The sequence below is a fragment of the Hippopotamus amphibius genome, chromosome 3 (genome assembly GCF_030028045.1).
Source record: "Hippopotamus amphibius kiboko isolate mHipAmp2 chromosome 3, mHipAmp2.hap2, whole genome shotgun sequence".
NCBI classification, from domain to species: Eukaryota; Metazoa; Chordata; class Mammalia; order Artiodactyla; family Hippopotamidae; genus Hippopotamus; species Hippopotamus amphibius.
Genome location: NC_080188.1, coordinates 181,092,895 through 181,120,231, shown reverse-complemented (window position 1 = coordinate 181,120,231; position 27,337 = coordinate 181,092,895). Strand labels below are relative to the sequence as shown.

Genomic DNA, 27,337 nt, shown 5'->3' with positions numbered 1-27,337 from the left:
TTCAAATATAACAATATCTCAATTTTTTAATTAAATTCACACTCACTATTCTCATTATAAAGAATGCCGTAAGTATTACCCACTGCTGAGATAAGTTGCCTACTGTAATTACATTTCCTTAAGATGTGAATTTGTTTCCTGGATTTATTACTACCTTGTCATTTACGGTTTTCCCTAAACACCTGAGGCCCTTCCAAACTTTGCAACACCTTACAGTTCTTCTTAATATAAATTTCCATAAAGTCAAACTCACTGGATAACTTTCTAGGTCTATTATACTGGCTAAAGAAGGTCTCTTTGACAAAATGATATTTAAACAGACACCTGAATGAAGTGAGAGAGAGAGCCATGTGACTAGCTGGGTAAAACTTTCCAGGCAGAAGGGGCAAGAATTACAAAGGCTCCAAAGTGGCAGGATGCTTGGTGTATTTGAGGAACAGTACGGAGATCAGCATGGTGGAATATGGGGGCGAGAGGGGGGGTAGGTCTATAGATGAAGTCAAGAGGCACCATAAACCAGATGATGTCAGGCTTTGGACGCCACCATAAGGCCTTTGGGTTTTATTAGGAATAAGATGGGAAGCCAGTATAAGGTTGTGAGCAGAGAAGTGACAAAAATACAACTTATGTTTCAAAAGGATCATGTTAGCTGCTACTTGGTGAACAGATTTTAGAGAGAGGAGAAAGGAAGCAGAAAGACTAGGTAGGATTTTTTTTTCCTCAATACTTCAGGCAAGAGACGATGGTGGCGTGGACTACCACGCTGACAACAAGGGAGGTGAGACGTGGGCAGATTCGGGACCTGCTGTGGGGGTGGGAGAGACAAAGGTGGACTGGATGAGGGGCATGAGAAAAAGAGAAGAGTCGAGGATGACTCAAAAGCTTTTGGTGTGAACAAGAGAAGACGATGAGAGGAAAGAAAAAAGGAGGACCAAGTTTGATGGGAGGAAATCAAGAATTCTGTTTGGGATATGTTGACAAACCCAGGGGAAATGTCTGGTAGGAGTTGGAAAATGAGTAAGAAGTTTAGTGAAGAGGTCAGGACCAGAGTCAAACTGGAGATGCTGTGAGTTGCTTTCTTATTCTTGTGTTTCTCAGTTTTGAAAGTAGGGGGTGGAAATATTTATTCTTTTTTTTTTGGGGGGTACACCAGGTTCAATCAACTGTTTTTATACACATATCCCCGTATCCCCTTCCTTCCTTGACTCCCCCACCTCGAGTCCCCCCCACCCTCCCCGCCCCAGTCCCCTAAGGCATCTTCCATCCTCGAGTTGGGCTCCCTTTGTTATACAACAACTTCCCACTGACTATTTTACGGTTGGTAGTATATATATGTCTGTGCTACTCTCTCGCTTCGTCTCAGTTTCCCCTTCACCCCCCGCCCCCTCCCATACCTCGAGTTCTCCAGTCCATTCTCTGTATCTGCGTCCTTGTTCTTGTCACTGAGTTCATCAGTACCATTTTTAGACCCCGATCTGGCTTTCATCCTCACCGTTCCACTTAAACTTCCCAGATCAGAGTCAATGAGAGCTCTATGTTGTCAAATCCAGTGGACCTTCTCCTTTCTTGAATTCTATGACGCATTCCACAGTTAAGCATTCCGTCCCAAATTTATATCAATAATCCGACCTGTCTCCTGACCTTCAGACTCATATATCCAACGTGTCTACTTGGCATCTCCATTTGAATGTCTGATTGTGTCAGAAGTTAACCTGTAAAAAACACAACTCTCCACTCGTCCACTCAAACCCCTGCCTCCTCCTATTCTCACGTCAGCCACAGCCTGATCATCCACTCAGCTGCTCAAAACTTAAAAACTAGGAAATCTTTGACTCTTTCCTTTCTCTCATTTCTAATATCCATCCCTTAGCAAGTGCCAAATAATATATCTCCAATGTGCCTACTTCTCTCCAGCACCACTGCTTCCTCCATAAAAGGAAAAGTTCTCATCTCTCTTATTGCAACAAACTCCTTACTGGCCTCCTCACCTTCACGTTTTATTCCACAAGCCTCTCTCCAAAGAGCAGAGGGATATTTCTAAATATCCCATACCTCGACTCCATCAATGACATTCACTGCATGTAGAATAAAACCTGAACTGCTCACCTCTATGTGATCTGACCCTACTCTACGTCTTCAGCCTTACCCGGTCCCATTTCCCCCTCACTGTACAATCAGGTCACATCAACCTCCTTTCTGCTGCTTTAAGCCTCCAGCCTTCGCTCTCCCCCCACCCCGGGCCTCCCTCTCTGCTGCTTCCCATTCTGCGTGTCTCAGGAGAGGCCTCTGCTCACCAGTCCACGCAGAGTCCCCTCTTCCTCTGCTTCTCTCATAACCGTCTGCTCATTTTCTTTATGATGCTTACTAACATCTTGTTATTACCCTATTTACTCATTTGGTTTAAATGTTTATTTTTTGTCTCCCCGTCACCAGAACATAAGCTTCATCAGGGCAGGGGTCCTACCTGCCTTGTATTTGTAGCACCAACATTACAGCCAGGGGACGTAAGGGGTATTCATCCATTTCTTTATTGAATGAATCAGAACTTACATAAAGATGTATACAACATAAAGCTTGTGGCACTTTTTTTTTTTCATTTTGTAGGCTGGGAGATAAATGAATAGAATAATATTTTCTATCCAATCACTTCTCCTAGCCTGTTTCAATGTTCCAAAGTCTAATTAACAGAACAGGGAAGTCACCCTGAACTGAACTCAACACTCTGGAATTTTACAACATTTTTATGTCAGCAAAAAGTAAAGACAAAAGGAATGTCTACCAACAAGGTACTTATTACAGATTATAGGCAGACCTCGGAAATATCGCAGGTTCAATTCTAGACTACTGAAATACAGTAAATACCGCAGAAAAGTGAGTCAATGAATATTTTGGTTTCCCAGTCCAAATAAAAATTATGTTTACACTATTCTGTAGTCTAAGTGTGCAATAGTATGATGTCTAAAAAAACAATGTACATACCTTCATTTAAAAATGCTTTATTGCTAAAAATTGCTAACTATCATCTCAGCCTTCAGCGACTCATGTTTTTTTTTTGCTGGTAGAGGGGCTGAAAAATTTCAAGAATTACTAAAACCTGACACAGAGACATGAAGTGAGCAAATGCTTTTGGAAAAATGGCACCAATAAATTTGCTTGACGCAGGGTTGCCATGAACCCTCAATTTGTAAAAATCACAGTATCTGAAGCACCATAAAGCAAAGTGCAGTAAAACAAGGTCTGCCTGTATCCCGTACAAGAACTGCAACAATACACAAAGATGATCTGTGTGTCAGGTACCTTCTGTTTCCCACTCTGGATTCACACTCCTTCCTCCTCTCTCTGCTGGCCCCGAGAAGCCAGTGTGTGCATATTATTAACCCAGACTTCCAGCAGGGTTCAGACAACGGGAAGCCCCACCACGAGATCAAAGACAGAAAGGAGAATGAAGACATGATATCTATTTCCTCATGACCATTGGCCAAAAGCCGTCCTGCTCTTAAGGCGCTGATTCTACTCATTATTTCCAATGAGCAGGATGTAGGCCTCGGAGTGGTTAACAGCTACACTGCTGATCAGCCCCAAGACACTGTACTATCCCTTGTGGGTCTCCTATACCACATCTGCATAAGTACCTTCTCTGCAAATAAAACCTCTTTCAATTATCCTATTTCAAGGATGCCATCTGTCTTCTATTAGGACTCTGATAAATGTATATTTAGCAAAACTGTTGTGAAAGCCTCTTTGTAATTTGTTGATTAAAAAAGGGCTACAACATAGTTGGCATGATAGAATCCTTTTATGAAGACATAACCATCCACAAACATAACCATATTACACATGCACTTACACACGTCTGTAATGATGTCTACCACAAGGCCGATGATGAGTATCTCTAGACAGTAGGATTTAGAGAGATTTTTTCCCTTTTTTCTTTATATTTTTATGTACTACTTGAAAAATTTAACAAGCATATACCATATTAAACAGAAAAAATAGTTGTATATTCTAAAATAGCATTTCCTTCTTCTCCACCATTTCTACTCTTAATTCAGAAGCCTATTACATCTTACCGAGATTATTACAGCTGCCTTACTGCACCTAGTTTCTACTCTTGACCCCTACACACTACAACTTTTAAACTTCCACCAAAGTGATTTTTCCAACAAGCTAAGTGATAATATCATTCTCGTGTTGAGAATTCTTCAGTGACTCTCAACATGGTGAGGAGAAAGATGTAAGTTCCTCTGCATAGTACATCAGGCCTTCAGAATCTGACTCCTATTTACAGACTGGCCTCACTCTGGGCAGTTCTTATTGTTTTTCCTGCACACAAGGCATTTCCACCCCCTCATGCCCGATACCTGTTGGTTAGAGTGCCTCCCCCACGCTTGTTCTTTTTTTAAATTTAATTAACTTAATTTCTTTTTTATTATTTTTTTATATTTTGGCTACACTGGGTCTTCATTGCTGTGAGGGGGTTTTCTCTAGTTGTGGTGAGTGGGGGCTACTCTTTGTTGCGGTGTGTGGGCTTCTAGTGTGGTGGCTTATCTTGTTGTGAAGCACAGGCTCTAAGCACGTGGGCTTCAGTAGTTGTAGCACACGGGTTCATCAGCTGTGGCTCGAGGGTTTTGGGGCACAGGCTCAGTAGTTGTGGCGCACGGGCTTAGTTGCTCTGAGGCATGTGGGATCTTCCCAGACCAGGGATCGAACCCATGTCCCCTGCATTGGCACCACCGCACCACCAGGGAAGTCCCCACACGTGTTCTCTTGGTCAACTCCTACTCATTCTTTCAATCTCAGATTGAAGTCAACCTCCTGTTCCCTGATTCCCTCAGTGCTGGGAGCATCTCCTCTGCTCCCACTACAGCTGGTCTACTTGTCTACTATGACAACCATCACGCTGTGGTACCATAATTGTTTTCACATGTTTCTCCCAACTCGCCTCATGCTTCCCAACAGCAGAGACTATGTCTTTCCAACTCTGCATGCCTAATACCTAAAATAGTATGCCTTCAAACACCGGCTGCAAGAAGAAATCTGCTTTTCTCTATATTTTGCTGGTCTAAACGTTACATTTTTAGAAGACTGATCTATCTGGTAATTCTATGAATTAAACTCATCTGTATAAAAATTAAGTCAAATAGTGGGTGACTTACAACTTATACAGTACTGCTGCTGCAGGCATCATTACTAAAACTGCTACCATTTCTTAAAGACATTAACCAATGATAATATCTAAGCCTGAACTACCTTCCAAATGTCTCGCTAAAGACAATGCATTTTCTTTTCACATGAGAATAAATCTACATTTCCAATAAATGAGATACTTCAATCAAAAAGCATAAGAAGTAAATTTCAAAAGAACTGGAACTAGTAATGCTTACCAATACTAGCATGATCAATAATTGTGTCAATATCTTGTAGACCCCATTTCTTATAAGCTAATGGTGGTGGCTGTATGTTCTCATTGCCTGATGCTGCAGCTGTCAAAGATAAAAATTAGACAATCCAAACTTAAATATGTCAGAGAAAATAAAGTTTCACCAAAAAAATCATCAAATATATAACTTGATTTATTATTCTAAAATTTCAACTAAAAATAATGAGGCAAAGTAATGTAAACCACATACAATGACATTTATTCACACCAAGACAATGTACATAAAATGCAAACATTAAAAGACTAAGTTGGCTGTCATAAGGGACCTTGGAACACTTGAGGAATTAGAGAAGACTATTAAAAATTCTAGTCTACCACTGAAAATCAAGGTGAATTCAAACTGCCATTGAAGCCAAGTAAGCGATTTCTCCCCCTTGAGAAAGACAGTGGATAAAATCCTGGGAAGAGCAACCGTGCCTCAGTGAAAAATTCAAAACCTGACGATACACCTGGCAGAAGCACATAATAGCAAGGTCTCGAATGCAAGTAACTGAGGCCAGGCTTGACAGAAAGGCACGCTAACAGTGATGGCACTGCCAGAAAAATGAGTGAAATGCCGCACACTTTATGCTACCTTTACCCCCGGTGAGAAGAGAAGCACTGTAGAATCACAAGATTTTAGTACGCTGGCCCAAATAGCTGCTCACCTAGTGAGAAATCTGCTTCCTCAGCTAGATGCAACTAAATTCTCCACCCCAATGTTGAATCTCTCTCTTAACTGGCCAAGACACTGCAAAATCAGTGAATAAAGCCTGCTGTTCAACTGGCAACAAATAGAGAGAGTTGACATCCTAGTCCTCGCCTTTATTCTTTTTTTTTTTTTAAGTTTATTTATTTATTTATTATTTTGGGGGGACTACACCAAGTTCAATCATCTGTTTTTATACACATATCCCCGTATTCCCTCCCTCCCTCGACTCTCCCCCACCCTCCCCGTCCCAGTCCTCTAAAGCATCATCCATCCTCCAGTTGAACTCCCTTTGTTATACAGCAACTTCCCACTGGCTATCTATTTTACAGCTGATAGTATATATATGTCCATGCTACTCTCTCACTTCGTCTCAGCTTCCCCTTCACCTCCCCCCCCCAAACCTCGAGTTCTCCAGTCCATTCTCTGCAACCTCGCCTTTATTCTTACTAAGCAATCTACCCAACAACGCACTTCCATTTCGACAGTAGTGGGGATTTTTCCTTTAAATCTGGCTCAGAAGGCTTTTTTAATTTAGAAGACATATTAATTCTCTAAGTGGAATAAATTAAGACAAACAAGTTAGCTACTTCTTCCCCCATATTACCTTTCGCCACCTGATTTCGACAAGCACGAAGAGACTGAAAGAGGCTAAATCCGTCAATAGTCACAATGGCAGCTGGATATAAGATACTCAACTCCTCATTCTATTAAAGGAATAAGAAAGAAGAAAATAATAAATTTTCATTACTGCCAAATAAACATATCTATTTTTCTATTATAGCTGAATGTCGTGATTAATGTAAAATTTAAAAAATACCATAACTAAACAACTGTCAAACACCCAACACACAAAACAATATCAGTCGGAGGAATAGTAAAAATAAACAGAGACAATTTCAGAATGCCTTTTGGCCAAGGACTTAAAATTCTTCTCAAATATGAGCCTTTGTGCATGGTGAATAACGTTTTCAGGATACATGGTGGGAGTAACCAAAAAAAGTACACGTTTCATAAAAATGAAATACAGTCATTGTATGGATACAAACAACACATAAAAGTAAAAAAAGAGAAAAAGGAAACTCACCTGAAATCCCAGACATATTTCAGTGTATACTGTCACATTTAATCGCGTGCTTTTGTATGAGACTATACCATATATAGCATTCTATAGCATGTTTTTCATTGCTCAATAATATGTCAATGATATTCTTCCATTTCAATAAGTGAGCAAATCATTTTCTGTTGTGGCGATGCTGCATTGTAGCGTATGAATCAAAATTTTGTTAAGTTTTCTCTTTTAATTAATTAATTTATTTATTGGTTGTATTGGGTCTTCACTGCTGTGTGCAGTCTTTCTCTAGTTGCAGCGAGTGGGGGCTACTCTCCCTTGTGGTGCACGGGCTTCTCAGTACAGTGGCTTCTCTTGTTGCATGGGCTCTAGGCACTCGGGCTTCAGTAATGGCTCATGGGCTCTAGAGCTCAGGCTCAGTAGTTGTGGCACATCGGCTTAGTTGCTCCACAGCATGTGGGACCTTCCTGGACCAGGGCTTGAACCCATGTCCCCTGCATTGGTAGGCGGATTCTTAACCACTGCACCACCAGGGAAGTCCCAGTTAACCAGTTCTTACTGATGGACATTTAGTCCAGCGTCTTGCTTCTGCCCTTGCTCTCCACCATCCATGCTCCATAGTTGGTGTGATCTTCCTGAGACACAGCAGACTGAACCACCCTCCTGATGAAATCTCTCCAATGGCTCCCTTCTGCACTTAGAATAAAACCTGAACTCCAAACACGCTGCAAGGTGTGGCCTCTAACCTCATTTCACCCCTCTCCCCTAGCTCCTTGAACATGAAGGTCATTATCACCTCAGTGCTTTCCACGTGCCTGGACCAGCTCTCTGCCTGCCTAATTCTTCTGATCATTCAGGTCTCAGCTCAAACATAGTTGCTCTGAGAGGCTACTTCTGTGCCTCTGTCTCAAACATCATCTCCATTCCCTTCTCTCATTTTGATCTCACCAACATGATTTTCATGGTGCCTATCAGAGGCTGAAATCAGCTTGGAATTTCTAGTTGTTCATCATGGGTTTTCCTCCGCTATCCCCAAACTGTAAGCCCCACAAAAGCAGAAACTTCGCATGTCTGGTTTACCATGATTCTCAGTGATTAGAATTGGGCTGGGCACATGATAGCCAGTAAATATTGTGAATGAATTAAATATTTTCATTATTATATAAACATCATTGCAATAAACATTCTTCTGTACATATCTCTTCACATCACTTTGGTGTAAATTCCTTCAAGGGGGTCTGTTGGGTCATAGGGTATTCACAATGTTCATTTTCATTTGTGTTATTAAACTGTCTCAAGAAAGGACCTATCAATATATACTTCCACCTATTTCTCCATATTGTCACCAAGTTTTGTTGATCTTCATCTTTGCCAGTCTGAAAGGTGAAAAATTATCCAAATGTAGCTGCCTATAGTCCTTAGATTATTAGCAAGGTTCAAAGTCTTATCATGTGCTTTCAAGCAATTATATTTCTTCTTTTGAGAACTGCCTTGCCCCTTTATCTACTGGACAGTTGGGGTGTTTCCATTTTTAAAAGACATTTTAAAAGACCCCTTGGCACAAGGGGTGGGAGGCAGGGGACAAGGGAGCTGGTGTGGGGGCCCACATGACAAAATCACAAGATCACAAGGCTAAGCTCACACAGTCCGCTGAGTACGGCAGGGGGAGGGAGGCCCCTGACTCAGAGGAGCTAGTCACCAGCTAGTCAATTATCTCCCAAACGAGACCATCTTCCTGAAGAAGATACTCATACAAATACCAATGGTTCGAAAGCAGCAGAAATTGTGCTAAATGACAGAGATCTTTATGCAGAAACCATGGAAGAAGTTTCTTTGACATTTCAGAAAAAATCTTCTCCTCTCTTTGGAATCTTCTCCTGCAATGATCAGCTATCACACCTACTACACTCACTGCCCCCCAGAACTGAATTACAGGAAATCTGCTCCTGTGATCTTTTTTTAAATTTTAATTAATTAATTGGCTGCGCTGGGTCTTCGTCACTGCATGCGCAGGCTTTCTCTAGTTGTGGTGAGTGGGGGCTACTCTTCGATGCAGTACACAGGCTTCACATTGCGGTGGCTTCTCTCATTGCAGAGCACAGGCTCTAGGCACACAGGTTTCAATAGTTGTGGCACATGGGCTCAATAGTTGTAGCTTGAGGGTTCTTGAGTGCAGGCTCAGTAGTTGTGGCACACGGGCTTAGCTGCTCCGTGGCATGTGGGATCTTCCCGGACCAGTGCTCGAATCCATGTCCCCTGCATTGGCAGGTGGATTTTTAACCACTGCACCCCCAGGGAAGCCCCTGCTCCTGTGACCTTTAATAGATCTAGGAGTACACTGAAGAAGCAGCAAATAGATATTGTTGATATAAAAACTGATGTATCAGGTCCAGAGATGCTTGCGTAGAATACAGAGTAACAACAAAGACTTCTCTCTGCACGTTTAATAAATTATTTTTCAGCTAAAAGATTTTGACTCACAAAAGCAAATAGCAAACAAATATTTAAATGTGAGTTATATTTTCTCGCCAGCTCTGAAAAAAGATTATTATATACATAACCAAGTTTAAAGTGTTTAAAGGACCTTCATCTTCCAGAGAATTTGTTAAAAGGGAAATAGCTCTTGAGTGGTATCCTCAATAAACAGAGTATCTTCTTGGATTTCCAACAGCTCCTTCTCTGTTTCCTTCAATAGCTCCATCTTCTCCCATCTCCTTACGATGAATATTGTAAGACTTAAGTTTTCGGCCTTCAGTTTTACTTTCCTATAGCCTTTATGTAGAAGAATTTGCTCATGACTTCAACCACTGTCTTCAATCTAGTCTTTGTGTCTATATAGTAGAGTTCTGTATCACTACAGACATGATGGTATTTTCATTTTATTTCCTACCATCATCTCAAACTCAACATGTCCAAAACCAAATTTAATAACCTTTGTTTACTGCCAAAGCAGTCCCCTCTTCCAATGTTGTCAATGGCATGCCTCAGGACACAGATCTTAGAGCCAACTCATTTTTCTGTTAAAAATCTGACATCTCAATACAGTAACCAGTCCTGTCAAATGTTCCTCCAAAATGATTTTTGTACGGGTCCTTTCTCTTCCCACAGCCATTCTAATCCTGGCTCCCAGCACTGTACATCTATTGCAGATAACTTATAAAACTAGATAATTAGCCTCCCTGATTCCAGGCTCTCACAAGTCCCATTCATCCTGAAGAAAGAGTCCTTCACGATCCGTTTGATTACATCACCTCCTTCTCATAAATCTGTAGTAGCTTCTAAATCTGCTGAATCACTTCTGGTTTTCACCTGGCTTTCACATTTATGAAAAATCTGGCCACTCAGCCTATCCAACAATTTCTCATTAGTTTCTAACATAGGTTTCTTTGTTGTCTCATACATAGTCCTATGTTTGAATCTTCCTTCATTTTCCTCCTGACGACTTAAAACACTTTCCCTTCTTTTCTCACTAATTAAGTTCTATACCCATTTTCAAGGCTTAATTCAAACTTCACCTCCTCAACGAAACTGTCCTTTCTTGTCCTAGTCCTAATTGAGCTCCCTCTTCTCTAAACTTGTACAGAAGTTATTCTGTTCATATAAACTAGCAAATAATAAGGTATTATTTAATATTACTGATTAACTAATTCATAGGTATTTACAGGCATTAGCCTAGTCTCTTTTACTAGTTAAATTTCTTCTAGAGCTCCAGTCCCATCTATCATACAGTTTAAGTCCAAGTAGGCACATAATATATACACCTGTTTACTTCAAATCCTTTGGAAGCAGGATAGCACAAAGAAAGAAGGCATATTATATGGTTTTAACAACGTACCAAACAAGATGTGCTGAATAAGAGCATATTAGTTTATGTGGCTCCACAATTACTTTTTGATTCTAAGACAACAAAATCTCACAGAGCACCTAGGAAGAAGTGAAAACTGTGGAAAGCCTTAGACACTCAACAGTATTATTTTCTCTATCAAAATCTTCACTGAACATATATAAAATATTTTCCACAATAAGTAAAAACTTAATAACCCCTTTTCTGAAAAATAGGTGAGTGCAATGTAGCAGCACTGTTAATAATACAGCTAGAACTTTTCTTTTACTCTATATAATTTTGACACCTAAGTCCAAATAAAAAAGATATAAAGTTATATAATACCATTTTTTACCTGAAGTCACTATTAAAGTTTAAAAATGAAAAAATAAGTTGGCTTCAGACTTAAGTGTTTTATTTCACTACAGAGCAAAGCATACAATATTTCATTAGCTAAGTAAAAGCAAGACTGGTATTCTTTACTCAGCTATGAATAGCTTATTATTTCTAGCCTATGACAGCACAGCTAACTGTGCCACAAAAAGAAGATACCTTAAAGTTTCCACCCAATGAAAGAGGGAAGAAACTACTTCAAAGTAAAGCCACTGTTACTCTAAACACAATCTCTTACCCTACCTGCTCCGTCACGCCAGGATGCCGTGGGATTTCATAGGTCCTGCATTTGAGCTGTAGCACTGGGTCCTCATTCAGGAGCTGTGCGAGCAAGAGCACGCCACTCTAGAAGGAAGCACAGAGACGTGCCCGCTTGTTTTCTTACCAACAGACCTGAACAGGTATGGCCAGGCGGAGACCACCATCCCCCCTAACAAGTCTTCCATGGATGCAAGGTAGTCTGTTTGCAGAAGAATATAGCTTCTCTTCTCTATAGCTTCTATCAGAACTCTCTACCACCACCACTCCCCCTGGTCCAGCCTCCGCCCACAAGGTATCAACTACACAGTCCCAAGTGGCAGGTAGTGAGTCACATATGAGTATGATGGGGATGGGTAACCAGATATTCCAGTGAACTGGTATCTCTGAACTGCATAACACTCAAGCTCACCTCTGTGTAGAAGCGTACATAGCCCGAAGTAAAGCCCACCACAATGCAGGTCCAGTCTGGACGTCCAGTGGAACTCCTGTTACAAGCAAAATGGATGATCTTAAGAGCTCATAAATCAAAGCAAAGCAAACAAATGACTCATTTATCCTTACCTCTTCTGGCTTGCTAGTGGGATACACAGAGCACTGGTTACGCATTCCCTAAAAACAAAAACAAAATCATATGCTTACATGCTGAATTTATCAATTACTTTGATGTCTCTATAATTAGATGCTAAAGGGCAATAAGTGGAAGAGGAGCTCTGTGGACCAGTCGTATCCAATGCATGCGTAAAAAAACAGTAAAACCGCCCCGTAAGTAGGGTCATGAAATCCATTCACATAAAAAGTAATGTCACATTCACTTGAGGTTAATAAAAAAGTTTTTTCATTCTGTACTGTCATGAAAAGCACAAAAGTAAAGAAAGCAAACCTTTACTGTACACGACTGATTATACACAAAAGTGAGAAAACATCAAATGATCACCAGGCAGTTATTTCTTACTGTCCCCCCCGCCTCCTCCACATCAGCTAAGAACTTGGAGGCAGAGGGTGGGAGGAATTCTCAACCATATTACAGGCAAACTGCACTTCTGCTGAGTACATTATTCTAGAGACTTACTGTATTCCAATTGGCTGGCTTCTTCTTTTATATTTTGCAGAAATTGCTCCTAATAACCTATTTCTAAGCACCTGCTAGGCTGGATGGTCCCTGAAAGATTTTTTTTCCTGACACATAGACTTGAAAAATTTGTCTTGCACTCAGAGACAAGCCTCAAAATTAAAATAACTTAACTCCTACTGACTGTTATGTAACCCGTCGACCCTCAAGACCATCGCCAGCATATTTAACAAACTATAACGCTCTTCCCCACACATCAAACTAGATAATCACCAGACAAAATTACACGTTTGGTGACTATCTAGTTTCTGTTACATGTTTGCTGTCTCTAAAGTAATTGAACCATTATGTTTGCTTTGCATTTCTGACATAAATTAAATGTCCTCAAAATGCTTAGACTAAAAGACTTAAGGAGAAATATCAGTTATTTTGATACGAGTAGAAAACAATTCATTGAGTATCTACAGAGTGTCCGGCATGTACTATGGTTTCTAATTGGTTGTCTTTTATCTGAATTCAAAGTCTGATGAATCTTATTCATTCTGACCAGGTAACTTTCAGTCATAAAAATTTAACTGAAAACAGATTTCGGCTGCAGGTTCCAGGCTAGCAGCTCCATCACAGAACCACGCTACAGATCTGGTTTTAAAACTCTTACTGTGTCAGTTGAAACTTGAATTCACCAACTTGCATTTCTGAAGTATTTATGAGTTTTAAGAATTAATGTAGCCCTGTCCCCTTTAAGAACAAGCCCAATGCTGGCAGAGAAGACAATGGCTGCCCTTGACTTTTTGGCAGAATAAAATTAATAATGAAGAGCTGAGGAGAAGACAAAATGTAGACAAGATGTTATGAGATTCTCTCTGAACTCTCCTTTACATACTCTCCAAACAGGAGGGCTTTTGTTTGTGGTTTTTTTTGTTTTTTTTTTAAGTAATCACATATAAAAACCTAAAATCTACTGCCCAAATCATGCTCTACAACCTCTAAAGCTCTGGTAAATATAAATTTACTAAACATTCCAAATGATGAAACTTCTTAATAGATTCACGTACAAGTCAAACAATTTCACATCTACATTTAACACAGAGAGATAAAAAACTTAACTGGTACCTACCCTTCTTCGATACTTAAAGAACCGCTCCAACCAACAGCAAACTGCATTTCTTCCTTCCCTTTATCACTATGTTTCCATTTTGCTGGAAAAAAAAAAGTTATCACATGAAATAACTTCTTTAACTATAGTATACTAAAACAAAGAATTTATAAATTTCACTCCTTCCCTTTAGAATGATGAGTACAGAATTTAATAGCTCTGTATTAATTATTTGGGTCCTTTTATCGGTAAATATCAGGTAATGTTTAAAAATTTTTTAAAAGATTTTTATAAAACTCTCTCTAGTCTCTCTTTCCTCCTATTCAATCCATATAATACAGTTATTAATTCTTATGTACCATCCCATCTTTTTTTTTAAGATCTTTTATTGAGATACAGTTAACATACAATAAACTGCATATGTTTAGAATGTACAATTTGGTATTTTTTTTCTTATTAGTAATGTATATATGGCAATCCCAATCTCCCAATTCATTCCCCCCAACCTTCCCCGCTTTCCCCACTTGGTATCCATATGTTTGTTCTCTACATCTGTGTCTCTATTTTCGCCTTGCAAACTGGTTGATTTGTACCATTTCTCTATATGCCACGTATATGTGTTAATATACGATATTTGTTTTTCTCTTTCTGACTCACTTCACTCTGTATGACAGTCTCTAGGTCCATCCATGTCTCTACAAATGTCCCAGTTTCTTTGTTTTTTACAGCTGAGTAATATTCCATTGTATATATGCACCACATCTTCTTTATCCATTCATCTGTTGAGGGACATTTAGGTTGCTTCCATGTCCTGGCTATTGTAAATAGTGCTGCCATGAACACTGGAGTGCATGTGTCTTCTTGAATTATGGTGTTCTCTGGGTATATGCCCAGTAGTGGGATTGCTGGGTCATACGGTAACTCTATTTTTAGTTTTGCAAGGAACCTCCATACAGTTCTCCACAGTGGCTGCATCAATTTACATTCCCACCAACAGTGCAAGAGCATTCCCTTTTCTCCACACCCTCTCCAGCATTTACTGTTTGTAGATTTTCTGATGATGCCCGTTCTAACCGGTGTGAGGTGATACCTCATTGTAGTTTTGATTTGCATTTCTCTCATAATTAGTGATGTTGAGCAGCTTTTCATGTGCCTCTTGGCCATCCATATGTCTTCTTTGGAGAAATGCCTATTTAGGTCTTCTGCCTATTTTTTGATTAGGTTGTTTGTTTTTTTGATATTGAGCTGCATGAACTGTTTATATATTTTGGAGAGTAATCCTTTGTCTGTTGATTCGTTTGCAAGTATTTTCTCCCATTCTGAGGGTTGTCTTTTCATCTTGCTTATAGTTTCCTTTGCTGTGCAGAAGTTTTGAAGTTTCATTAGGTCCCACTTATTTATTTTTGTTTTTATTTCCATTACTCTAGGGGATGGATCAAAAAAGATCTTGCTGTTATTTACGTCGAAGAGTGTTCTTCCTATGTTTTCCTCTAGGAATTTTATAGTGTCTGGTCTTACATTTAGGTCTTTAATCCATTCTGAGTTTATTTTTGTGTATGGTGTTAGGGCACCCCATCTTTTTTATTTATAAAACTACTTTTATCTCCAGTTGGCAGAGAAAAATTTTCTATTAGATTTATGCCACTGGAGGGCAAATCTGCTTTATAAGATCATTCCATACCCATTTAATATAAGATCTTATTTTGATCAGTGAGGTTTTCCACGTTCTATATACACCCAAACTTTAAGTTTAATCCTCAACAAAAATTATAAGCTGAAAAACTTATGCCCCAAATAGGAAACTACAGCATTGTGAGTTTTCAAATTAGAGTTCAAAGTCACCTGACTCACATTACTAAGGAGGGATGAGTGGCTTTTTTTTAGCTCTGATTGCCCTTGCAAGAATTGGGCAGTGCCCAGTACTGGCTCTGAAGTGCCATAGAGAGATGGCTAAAGTATCTGTGGCTAAGAAAGAAAAAAAGAGGAAAGGAACAGAAAAGAAAGGAAAAAGAAAGGGGAAAAGAGAGAGAGGGGGAAAAGAGAGAGAGAAATAAAAGAGGATAAAAAGTGTTATATAACATATCACACTATGGAATACCACCATATAATGCATACAGTACAAGTAACACTTTTGCTTTCTACCTAATCCATTTTCTATTCTATGCATTAAAATAAATGAAAATAACAGAGTACTTACGCACTAGGAATACAGCTTTTTGCTCCCGAGCTATAACCATAAGATCATTGGTTGGAGATAAGGATAAAACGCAATCTTGAAGCCAGGAAGTTTTTTGTGTTTTGCAAGTATTTCCTTCTTCTTCCTGTGAATAAAATTACAATTACTTTCATGGAAAAAAACTGAAAATAGTTCAACTCAGCTTGTCTACCTTGAGAAGCAAGGGAGAAGAAAAAAGGAAAAAAAAGCCTTGCCAATTCTTTTACAATTTCAATAATATTTCTTATCAAAACATGTCAGATGACTGATAAACAAAATATCCACTATAAGTAGATCTCAGTTTTGAATATTAATACAAAAATTTTAAATTAAACAGATAGCAAAACATTAAAAGACTGTCTCATAGGGATCATTCTAGGAATGATTCAGTATTAGCAAATTTAGTAAATAACCCTATTTCGAGACAGACAGCTAGGGTATCAGCAGCTAGACAGTAAAGAAAACATCATCTGACAATTACGACCTGTAAAAGTAGGATAATTTTGACACTTCTTTTTATGTGACCTGAAAGGTGTTTTCTTTTTTTTTAACTGAAAATGTATTCACTGTGTAGGTAAATTCCTATGGTTAAAAAAATTCAACAGATCTAAAAAGGTCTTCTGTGCAAAGTCTCTCTGGTATTCTTGTATTTTGGCCATCCTGCTGTTCACTCCAGAGACAGCAGTGTGACCAGTTCTGCCTACTTCCAGTTCCACCACGCACATAGGCAAATAGTTTAACCACCCTTTTTCCCTTTTCTGACACAAATGGTAGCATACTATATACATACTTCTATATTTTACTTTTTTCTCTTAACATATACCTTAGACTTCATTCTACATGAAGTTTCTTAATTTTTTTTAATGGCTGCATAGCATTCCATTGTATAGACACACCGTAATTTAGTTAACCAGCCCGCTACTTATGGACATTTGTGTTGTTTTCACTCTTTTGCTGCCACAAACAATGCTACAATGAATAACTTTATACAGTTGTCAGTTTATGTGGGAGGATGCCAGTAGGATAAGTTCCTAGAAGTTAAACTGTTGGGTCAAAGGAAATGGGTATTAGTAAATTTGCTAGATATGCCCAAATTGTGCTCTGCAGAAGTTATGTTAATTCATAACCTGACCCAGCAAGTTTTGAAAGTACTTGCTTCCTCAGGGACTCTTCAAAAGACGCTTTAACTTTGATCTTTGTCCAACTAACAGATAAAAATAATATCTCAGTCTACTGCATTCCTCTTATGAGTGAGAACAGGCATTTCTGCATATGCTTAAGAGCCTTTTCTAGGAACAGTGTGTTCCTTTCCTTTGCAGGTCTCCTGCTGGGTTGCTCATCTTTTTGTAATCAATTTGTATATATGCTTTACATACAAGGAAAAGTGGTCCTTAGAACGTGTAAGAGCTGTAAATAGTTTTTCCCCGTTCATGTCATAGCTTATTTTTCTTCATGCAGAATTTTTAAATTTTATGTAGCTAAATTATCGACTTATTTATGCTCTTACAGTTTCTAGGTTTTATGTCATGTGGACTCCTACCTTACTCAACCCCACCCGATAGCTTTCGGATTGAATTAATCAAGATGGGAGGGGAAGGGGGGAAATGAGGCAGGTTGCTTTCATTAAAAAAAATTTACATATTTTTTTTTTTAAAGCTTTCAGTAAGAATGTATTACTAGCATAAGGAAATTTAAAAGATTTTAAAAACAGAAAATCATCCTATTCACAAACATTATGGTAGTATTTCTAGGAAAGATAAATCATTCCTTGCTATGATACTATCAAAGAAATGTTTAAAATATAAATAAAATATGGGTTAAAGGACATCTTTAGGAAAATCTCCAAGTAGGTCTGAAACTTCTGGGATAGTCATGCAATTATTTTTCCTTCTCACTGGAACACTGAGGAATCGAATAGATTTGGAACTTCTTTCTTCTGCCAGGTACGCTAACAAGGCTACACCCGCTCCCAAAAGGTAGGGAGAAGAGTAATCTTGGCAAAATCCCTTGTTTTAGTAAAGCTCCGTTTTTTAGAAATTCTGCTATTCAGTTTGCTACTTTTAATGTGTATTTTTCTACATATAAGCTAGGGAGGAAATTATCCCCTAAAGATGAAAGTGGTAAGGTAAAAGTTAGTTGTAATTAACTTCTCCCTGGACCCACAATCTCTGCCTGAGCATACAGTCTCTGTTTAGCCATCACTCACCCAGAACTTCTCACAATGGCTCGGCTGTACGCTGAGGGCATCAGGACCCTATGGTTCCCTCCCCAGTAACTGAGGCCCAATTATACCAACTCTGAAGTTCAGGATTTTTCAAGTGACTGGAGTCTCCCCATTAGGAAGGAGGCTAGAAGCAGGGTCAGTCACACAGGGATATTACATTGGTACTGTGTTTGATGAGAAACTAGGAGTGTCTAAAACTTTTGACTGCTCTCTTCCCCCCAAATTTCCATCTCTTTGCAATAAAAAAGAAATCCAAACTATGCTCGTGAAAAGGGATTACACAGCTCTAATTTTGGCAAGTTCTATAAAAGATAATTTAAAAAAATAATTGAACAGCTACACAAATGCGCTCTTCCTTTTATCACACTTCAAAAATTATGTTCAAACAGTAAACTCTAAAAAGTTTGTAAAAGTTACTTTTCAACAAAGAACATTATTTCAATGTTTCTATCCTCTGTTTTCAAAATAATGCCACCAATAGGGATGAGATCTGTAGGTTTATGTTTGCTCTAAAGACAGAGTTTAAGAAGTTCAAAGATGGAAGGCATTTAAAGACTAACTGGCTCAAACTTCATTTTACAATATAGATAGCAGAGTCTTAGGGTGGTTAAGAGATGTGCTCCCTGCCACACAAATGGTGTCAAAGCCCAAAAGAGGACCATGCTCATCTTGGTGGGTGCCTGCGACAGCTCTCTGATAAGTCTGTGTCCCTTTGGGATTTGACTCTAGTCTCACAGTCAATGAAAAGCCTTTTCTCAAAAAGAACTTCCAGCAACTCCCTGGTGGTCCAGTGGTTAGGACTCCGAGCTTCCGCTGCAGGGGGCACGGGTTCCATCCCTGGTCGGGGAACTAAGATCCCACATGTGGGTGCACGCACCCCACCTCCCACCCCCCAAAAAAGAACTTCCTTATTACTTATGGGTAATCTTTCTGTGGTTCTGTGATTTAGAGCTGCCAGGAACCACATTGGAACATGGCAGCAGCATATTCTCAAGGCACTCCTTTAAGCACTCCTTTGGAAATACTCTCCCCTCTCTTTTCTGTCTGTCCATCTCAAGTTCCAGCTCCTATCATAATCCCATCCTCCTCTGATGTTTGCCATCTTTCGTCTTTCAAATGTACTGCAATGGAAAGTCTTCCTATTCTCCACTGTTTATTCTGTGACCGCATTTCCCACACTAGACTAGAAGCCTTGTAACTGGCAAAGCCTATGACTCCTCAACTCCACAGGCAGCACAGTCCTAATAGCAAAACTGAGTGAAAAACAGCATTCCAATTTCTCCTTACTTGTACTCACAAAGATACTGGAATAACCTATTATTTAATCTTGCACACAAAACTGTATGACAGCGAGCAACGGATTCAAAGCTAGTATCCTTAAGTAACAGTACCTTAGTTACGTTTTTCCTTAAGTGACATTACAATTTAACATTTCAAGATTCTGGCTGACATAGCCATGGCAGGTACAAGTTAGTCAGATATAAGGGATAGAGTACTACTCCCTTAGCTGGGCCTAGAACTCGGTGTCAAATTATAATCAAGCTTTCTGCCACCATCCCAGCAAATGGACTACAAGTAACCCCAGAGAAAACACAAATTCTGCCTCATAAGAACTAACCAAGATGAAAGCACGAGAAACAGATATCACTTACTTAGAAGCCAATTCAGAGAAAGGACTCCACAATGACGAGTTATATCCCTAACCCTGCCGAGCCATCTCCTAAATGTACATTTTTAGTAACATGAAACCAGAAAAAAAACCTTCACCTGGATCAGCATTCCAGTTTTATCTACTGATGATGGAGGGGCGTGGGGGAGGGGGGCGGGAAAGAGGGTGAAACCCAATATCTTCTGTCATTCTTCGCTGCATCTCCTTTTCTACGTCCTCTCTAACTCTGCATCTTTCCTTGTGACTGTGGGTCTAAAGGCAGATCCTCCTAGTCTGTCACAGCAAAGCTGGACGTGCACAAGCAGGAGGTCCGTGTACCAAACACAGGTGAGAACACACTCACGTGATTATCTTATACAGGCACACCTCAGAGATACGCTGGGTTCACCAGCTCCAGACCTCCACAATAAAGCAAATATCACAACAAGCGAGTCACACAAACTTTTTGATTTCCCAGGGCATGTAAAAGTTATGTGTATACTATCCTGTGGTCTATTAAGTGTGTAACAGCAATATATCTTAAAAAAAAAATGAACATACTGTAATTTTAAAATACTTTATTGATAAAAAATGCTAACCATTATCTCAGCCTTCAGCACGTCATAATCTTTTTGCTGGTGGAGGGTTTGAAATATTTCAAGAATTACCAAAATGTGACAAAGAGACATGAAGTGAGCAAATGTTGCCAGAAAATGGCACCAATAATCTGTTTGATGTACCACAAACCTTCAATTTGTAAAAAAATGATATATCTGCGAAGTGCAATGAAATGAGGCATGCTTGTAGTATATTATGCTATATTATGATATCACTTATTATCATTAGGATTTGACAGTCATAAAATTTTAGATCTAAAGTTTAAGTCTCGCTGCTTGGGAATGATGCTAGCTTTTCACGAAATGCAACGGTGTGTGATAATACAAGTTCAATAGTTCTTTTCATCCACAGCCACATTGCAGTGGGAGTGGAAGAACCACAGGCTCCTGGTCACATGTAATTCCAAAGGAACGATATTCAGTGTATCAGATTCAATAAGATAAAAAGTCTCTAATGACACAACTAAAATTAAATAATATCCTTAAAATTATAAACAGAGGTAAGAATTTGTTATTTCTCCATAGGCGTAGATATTTTGCCCCAAGCAGTGTAAATTTTATCACAAAATCATGAAGCAAATTTATTTTTTTAATTGAAGTATAGTTAATTTACAATGTTGTGTTAGTTTCAGGTATACAGCAAGTGATTCAGTTATACATACATATGTTTTCTTTTTCAGATTCTTTTCCATTATAGGTTATTACAAGATACTGAATCTAGTTCCCTGTGCTGTAAGCAGGTCCTTGTTGTTTATCTATTTTCTGTACAGTAGTGTGTATATATTAATCCCAAACTCCTAATTTATAACCCCCCCACACACACACACACACTATCCCCTTTGGTAATCATAAGTTTGTTTTCATGAAGCAAATTTAAAAATTGAAAACAACTGGGAGTGGAGGTGGGAGAAGAAATCTTATATAAATCAAATTTCTTTCAAAAAAATCCTCAAAAAGAAAAAACAAAATCCCATGGTATAACAGGATGGTACATCAACAATCAACATGCTATATACAAAGGCAAACAAAGAATAAAAGGATGGGAAGGTACATGTCCTAAATTGTTCTGTCTCTTATGTTGTACCCAAGCAATTTACTAGAAATTAGGCCACAGTCACTTGAAACCTCCTCTCACGATAAAGAAATGCTTTGGCATCCTCCTAAGCAGAGGGCACTGGCCTGTCGAGAAGTGTCTGCCCCAGATATGTGTTTGGGTTTGGCCACCTAACTCAACAGGAATGAGACGGGGATGACAGCAGTGATGTGGATAATGCTCACATCTGCCAAACACTCACTAAGTGCCAGACACTGTTAAGTGCTTTTCACGTAAATCTTACTTAATTCTCACTGTCGCTCTATAAAGAAGGTTCTGTTACTACCCCCATTTTGAGATGGAGAAACGGAGACTTATCAAGATAACGTCCCCACATCACACAGCCGCAGCAGGGATGTAGACACGGGCACCTGAACCCAGGCTCTGGGCTTCAATCGCCTGGGCAGCCCGTTGCGCTCCTCCCACACTGCGCTGCCCTGGGAAGCTGGGCCCTCTAAGCACAGCTGCCACAGCACCTCTAACTCTGCTCTGCCACTGTGCATTCAGAGGGAAAGGGCTGACGAGAAGCTCCACTCCACTTCTAGACTCAAAGATGAGCGCCCCTCAATGATTAAAAAAGTAAAGGGAGGAAAGGGGGCTGTAAAGGCCTAGTAATAATGCGCCATGAAGTCTCAACACACACTGTGGCCAGCAAGATGCAAGCTCATCACTGTTTTGTACCATGAGGGCATCTGCCTACCAATTAGATTTTTCTGAAAACCTGCCACACAATAATGGGGCCCATAGCCACGAACAATGCTCCCTTGAAGGTAATGATCCTAAAATAATGCCATCATTCGACGAGGTTCTCAATTTCCCCAGTGAGGTATGATATTTAAAAAACAAAAACAAAAACAGCATCGCCAGGGACGACCTTGGCTTTCCAAAAATTCAGCACGCACCCAGTTACTAAAGTTAACATTAAAGGCGTCCATCAGCTATAAAACATAGCCCCTATTTCGGGGTGGGAAGAGGGAATGTATAATTTTATTTCAGTGTGGCCTAAACTTCAAGGATATTTCTTTGCCTTGAGACTAGTAAAATTTTTTCTTAATCTGCACAAATACGGAAGCCACTGATGTGGATTATGAAAAGGAATCCTTTCTAAACACTAGGGCTGTAACAAATATATATTTTAAAATTTTATTTCTTTTGATTTTAAGCCCACAGATTTGTTAAACAATAGTCTTTCAGAATGCAGCAGATGGTAAAACTGCAGTAATTTAACCAGCCTTTCAATTATAGCTGGCTACCATAGGGGCTGGTAAAATATCACTCTGTAAAGATAGTGGCAAACGTTTTATGGTGTATCAGCTACTGTGATGACTAGAAAATCACTGAAGCAGCCCAGAGTAATTTGTCAAAGCCTTCAACTTTAGTTAGTAAGTCCATCGTTTGCAATTTTTCCTGTCATTTTCATTGTGCTAACTTTCGCAGGCATGTACACGTAACAGTGGTGCCAGCAAAACCCAGTATAAATAAGGGGCTGTCAGCATATGCACTGTAATTCTCGGTAGTTCACTACCTAAATCATAGAAATTAACTAGTCACCTACACTTTCTAAACCAAGAGACCTAAGTGCTTCAGCAATTTTGAAACATAAAAAAGTAAATAAACAATGCTATGTAAGTTTTCTTTTTTTCTAGTCTGCTATTAGCATACATAATACCCAATGCTTCTCAAATGTTTTTTTAGATAGCTGGGCTTTTTATTCCTGAACAAAATTTTATACAATATTGTAATATATGAAATAGATAAAGGCAGAAATGAGGTAGCTAGCTTTGCAGAGCCCTAGAGCTTTCTCTAATACAGAATGAAAAGGATTGGCCTTGGCCATTTTCTAGACCAGGGACTAAAACTCTCAAATGAAAGATCTTAAGGTCGTGTCAAAATTAAAATGCGGCAAGGCAAGAGCTCTAAATTTGGTTACAAATTTGATTACAGATAATCCAAAGAAAAAAATTTTACAAACACAATTAGTCACAACTGTCAATTCAAGTAGGATTAATTCTGCTATTATTTCTTAATTGTATATATAACATGACCCCATTTTAAGAGAATTCTCTGTGTGCCCATTCATCCAACTGCTCAACCAAATGTCTACATTTATAACCTCTTAAAGTTAACAATGATGATTATTCTTAGATGTTATAAAGTTGATTATTTTACTCTTTGTATTTTTCTATAATACCTGAATTTCCTATAATAAATGTGTCATTTAAAAAAAAAATTCATTACTTACAAAAAATTCATTTCACAAATAATAACAATAAAACACCAAAACTAAAAAGCATACTTCTTTATTTTTGAAGCAACTGTTTAATATTAAATACTAAATCTATGTGCTCCCTAGGCACCATAGGATATAAGAAAGTACCAAACAATTCCTGCTCAAAAGCTTTATTACAAATCAACCGGTTTGCAAGGCAGAAATAGAGGCACAGATGTAGAGAACAAACACATGGACACCAAGTGGGGAAAGCCGGGAGGGTTGGGGGGGAATGAATTGGGAGATTGGGATACCAAATTGTACGCTCTAAATATATGCAGTTTATTGTATGTTAACTGTATCTCAATAAAAGTTCTAAAAAAAAAAAAAAGCTTTATTATCTAGTTGGACAAATAAGACTAATAAACAAGAAACAATTAGCACCTAATATAAGTCAGAATAGAGCTAATAGTTAAATTAAATGCTACGGACCTTAAATTGCTATTGGTGTCCCCACATACACATACACACACGATAACAGTACACATTCCCAAAAAATATCTGAGTGAAAAGCTTGAAAAGACGACCAGCCTCACTAGTAAACTTAAAAATACAAATTAAAACACTGACATGGCATTTCATGCCATCCTGATTTTGCAAAGATTAAAGTTTGATAACCTACTAGGGGCCAACAATTTCAAAAAGTATCTGAGAAAAGTAGGTCTCTATAAGAAAACACATCCATTTCTCATAGTCTTGAATTTCCCAATATTGATAAAAATATGGGTACAGAGAAATATTTCATTTTTTGCAAAATAAACAGCGCACAAGATAAAAAGCAACTAGCTCAGTGATGTTTTCGTATCTGGGACACAGAGAGGAGAGCGAGGCACTCTCACATACTGTGTTTAGAATACACACTGGGGCAGGCTTTGGAAGCATCCTCAACAATTTCTATTAAAATCTGAAATATGTGTGTATACCTTTTATTTTTGCAATTCCACTTTTAGGAATTTATGTTAACATATACTGACCACATACTATGTATTTTCCACATACTATTCTAAGCACATTTCATCCTCTTAATAATCCTATGATTTTAATCCTATGATTAATAATCCTATTAATCCCGCTTTAGGAATGAGGTAACTGGACTGAGAGGAGTTAGGTAACTTGCCCAAGGTTTCACAGTCACTGACTGGCAGAGTTAGGATAGAAATTCAGGCAGTCTGACTTTCATGCATGACACTACACACACATGTAACCAAAGACGCACAGTAGATGTAAAGATAATTACAGCACTGCCTGTGACAGAAAACAGAGGAAAAGGAACAAACAAAAACAAAATGTCCCTCAATAGGGGAGTGGCTAAAAAAATCACATTATATCTACACAAGGAAATAGCTGGTATTCCTTTAAAAGAACTAGATGATTTACACATGCAGATACAGAAAAGCCTCCATATTACACTAAATGGAAAAGGCAAGAGGTAGAACAGTACGTAAAAATGAAGTTTCCATGGACTTTCAAGTAAAGAGAGAATTAAACACATCCTTTTACTCTCACTCTCCCCAGCACTCTCAACCCCACTAAAAACAGCAGTAAAATAGTTTGTTTCAAATATGAGCGAAAAGAAGAAGAAAAAAGCCACTAAATTTTGAGAGCTAGAAAGCAGATGGACAGGTGGTAACTGATTTTTACAGTCCCTGGAAAACTAACTCCCACTGAAGTGATGGTGAGGAAAGCTGAGAAGCAACCCCAGCTGCACTGCAAGACTGCCAACAGGCCCCGGAACTGGTGCCAGCTCCCTCTGGAAGTGAGGGCGAGGATGCAGTTAAAGTCAGGAGGCTTGGCTGAAAGTGTGTTTAGGCAACAAGCAGGTCCCCAGATCCCTTCCTCGACCACACAGTCAGCCGCTGTCCCTCTCTCCCTGGCAGAAGACCAGAGGTCCATCACCAAGCCAAAACCAACTCACAGAAGCTACCCTGCAGGAATGCCTGAGGAGTCCAGACTTGAACTAAAATTAACAGCTATAAACAAGAGCAAAGAAAAGTGGTGGCTGACTATATGGAGAGACTAAAAATAGGTCGCTCTTAAATATTTAGGCATAAATAGTGCCACCAAGACTAAGCCCACACTACTGGTTGGTCTGTGACCAAAGACTGGGGAAGAGCTTACACTCACTTTTGTTTGCTGGCAAACAATCCTTTAACCGAACTTTTCACACTAGCAGATCACTCCACCAGAATCCACTAAAACCAAACTCATGGCCATAAAGATCAAAAGGTTCCCCTCCACCCCGCCTTTTATTTTTTTTTTTGTTAAATAACTTTTTTTAATTGCGGTAAAGTTGACTTACAAGATCAAAAGTTTTGAGGTCCTCAAAAGAGGCCAAGAAATTTCAGAGAACAAAAAGGGGTAAAGGCAGGAAGAAAGGCTGGGAGGGTCATACTAAAAGCCGTGGGCTAGACCAAGATTTCTGAAGTCCAGCACAACTAGCGTTTAGGGTAGACGATCCTCTGTTTGAAGGGCTGTCCTGGGCATTGTAAGATGCTTCACAGCATCCCTCCCTGGCTTCTACCCACTTAGACGCACCTCCCCCAGGCTGTGACAAACAAAAATGTCTCCAGACACTGCTAAACTGTCCACTAAGGGGCAAAACCATCTCCCCCACTCCCACCCGCCACTGAGAAGCACTAGGCTAGACCCAGCTTGTGTTAAGGTGGAGAGGAAGGTCACTGGCAAAATGAGTGTTTCTAACAGTCAAAGGTCCAAAGTTCCGATGAGAGCCCACCTTAGGAAAGAGATCCTCTGTGGCCACCACCCCCTTGCAGGAGGAGAGCCTAGGTGCTCTTCTTCTGCCTCTGGCCAATCCACTGCTTATGTCTTGTGTGGTAGATGGCACCACAGGTCTAACGACACTAAAATAAGGCAAAATGTTTTCCAGCATTACCCCAGATTATTGATGCTCTAAGAGTCTCTAATCAGGTCATGCTGTCCCCTGTTTCTCAGCCTGTAAACAAACATTTCTCTGGGGCCTCTATCTGAGCAGCATGCTTTTTTTCATTCTCTGTTAATCTGCTAAATCATTAGTGCCTCTGTAAACTGCATTATATCACCTTCTGTAAAACAGATGGAACACATTTCTAAGATGTCTTTTAAGTGGAAATTTTCCATGCTGCCTACCTTAACTGAGGACCTCAACCCAGGACCTTCCGTGCTTCCTGTTTCAGAAACCGAAACTGCTGTCAAGCAAATCCTTGATTCTATATTTCCAACCCTTTGGTCTTAATACACCAATGAAGGAAAGCTCATTAAATCTGCCTTGCCAGTTAAAATTAAATTAAACCCCATCAAGCTTCTTCCCAAACTGCCTCACTTCCCATTATAGCATGAAGCTGAGCAAAAAATATCACTTCTTTCCCAAAGCAAAAAAATTATAACCCCAACCAAAAACCCTTACCACACTGTAAAAAATGCTACTTACTA

The 27,337-nt window shown here is 39.2% G+C and overlaps 1 protein-coding gene and 1 non-coding gene across 5 annotated transcripts in view; both read right to left on the bottom strand.

Annotated features, from left to right (window-relative positions):
- Window positions 1-27,337, bottom strand: part of RAB3GAP2 (RAB3 GTPase activating non-catalytic protein subunit 2) — a 106,957-nt gene that overhangs the window by 53,594 nt on the left and 26,026 nt on the right. For all 4 annotated transcript variants that reach the window (XR_009052754.1, XM_057728479.1, XM_057728480.1 and 1 more), the window contains exons 3-9: window positions 16,040-16,163; window positions 13,864-13,945; window positions 12,239-12,286; window positions 12,087-12,162; window positions 11,660-11,761; window positions 6,736-6,835; window positions 5,385-5,483 (exon numbers count right to left, since the gene is read on the bottom strand). Coding sequence is in view for 3 of the 4 variants with exons in the window: in XM_057728479.1 (XP_057584462.1) it covers window positions 5,385-5,483; window positions 6,736-6,835; window positions 11,660-11,761; window positions 12,087-12,162; window positions 12,239-12,286; window positions 13,864-13,945; window positions 16,040-16,163 (631 nt within the window). In the remaining variant the exon portion in view is untranslated. The remainder of the gene's footprint in view (window positions 1-5,384; window positions 5,484-6,735; window positions 6,836-11,659; window positions 11,762-12,086; window positions 12,163-12,238; window positions 12,287-13,863; window positions 13,946-16,039; window positions 16,164-27,337) is intronic.
- On the bottom strand, window positions 2,597-2,728 carry LOC130850623 (small nucleolar RNA SNORA36 family). Its single transcript, XR_009052983.1, has one exon. It is a non-coding gene; the product is annotated as a small nucleolar RNA SNORA36 family (small nucleolar RNA).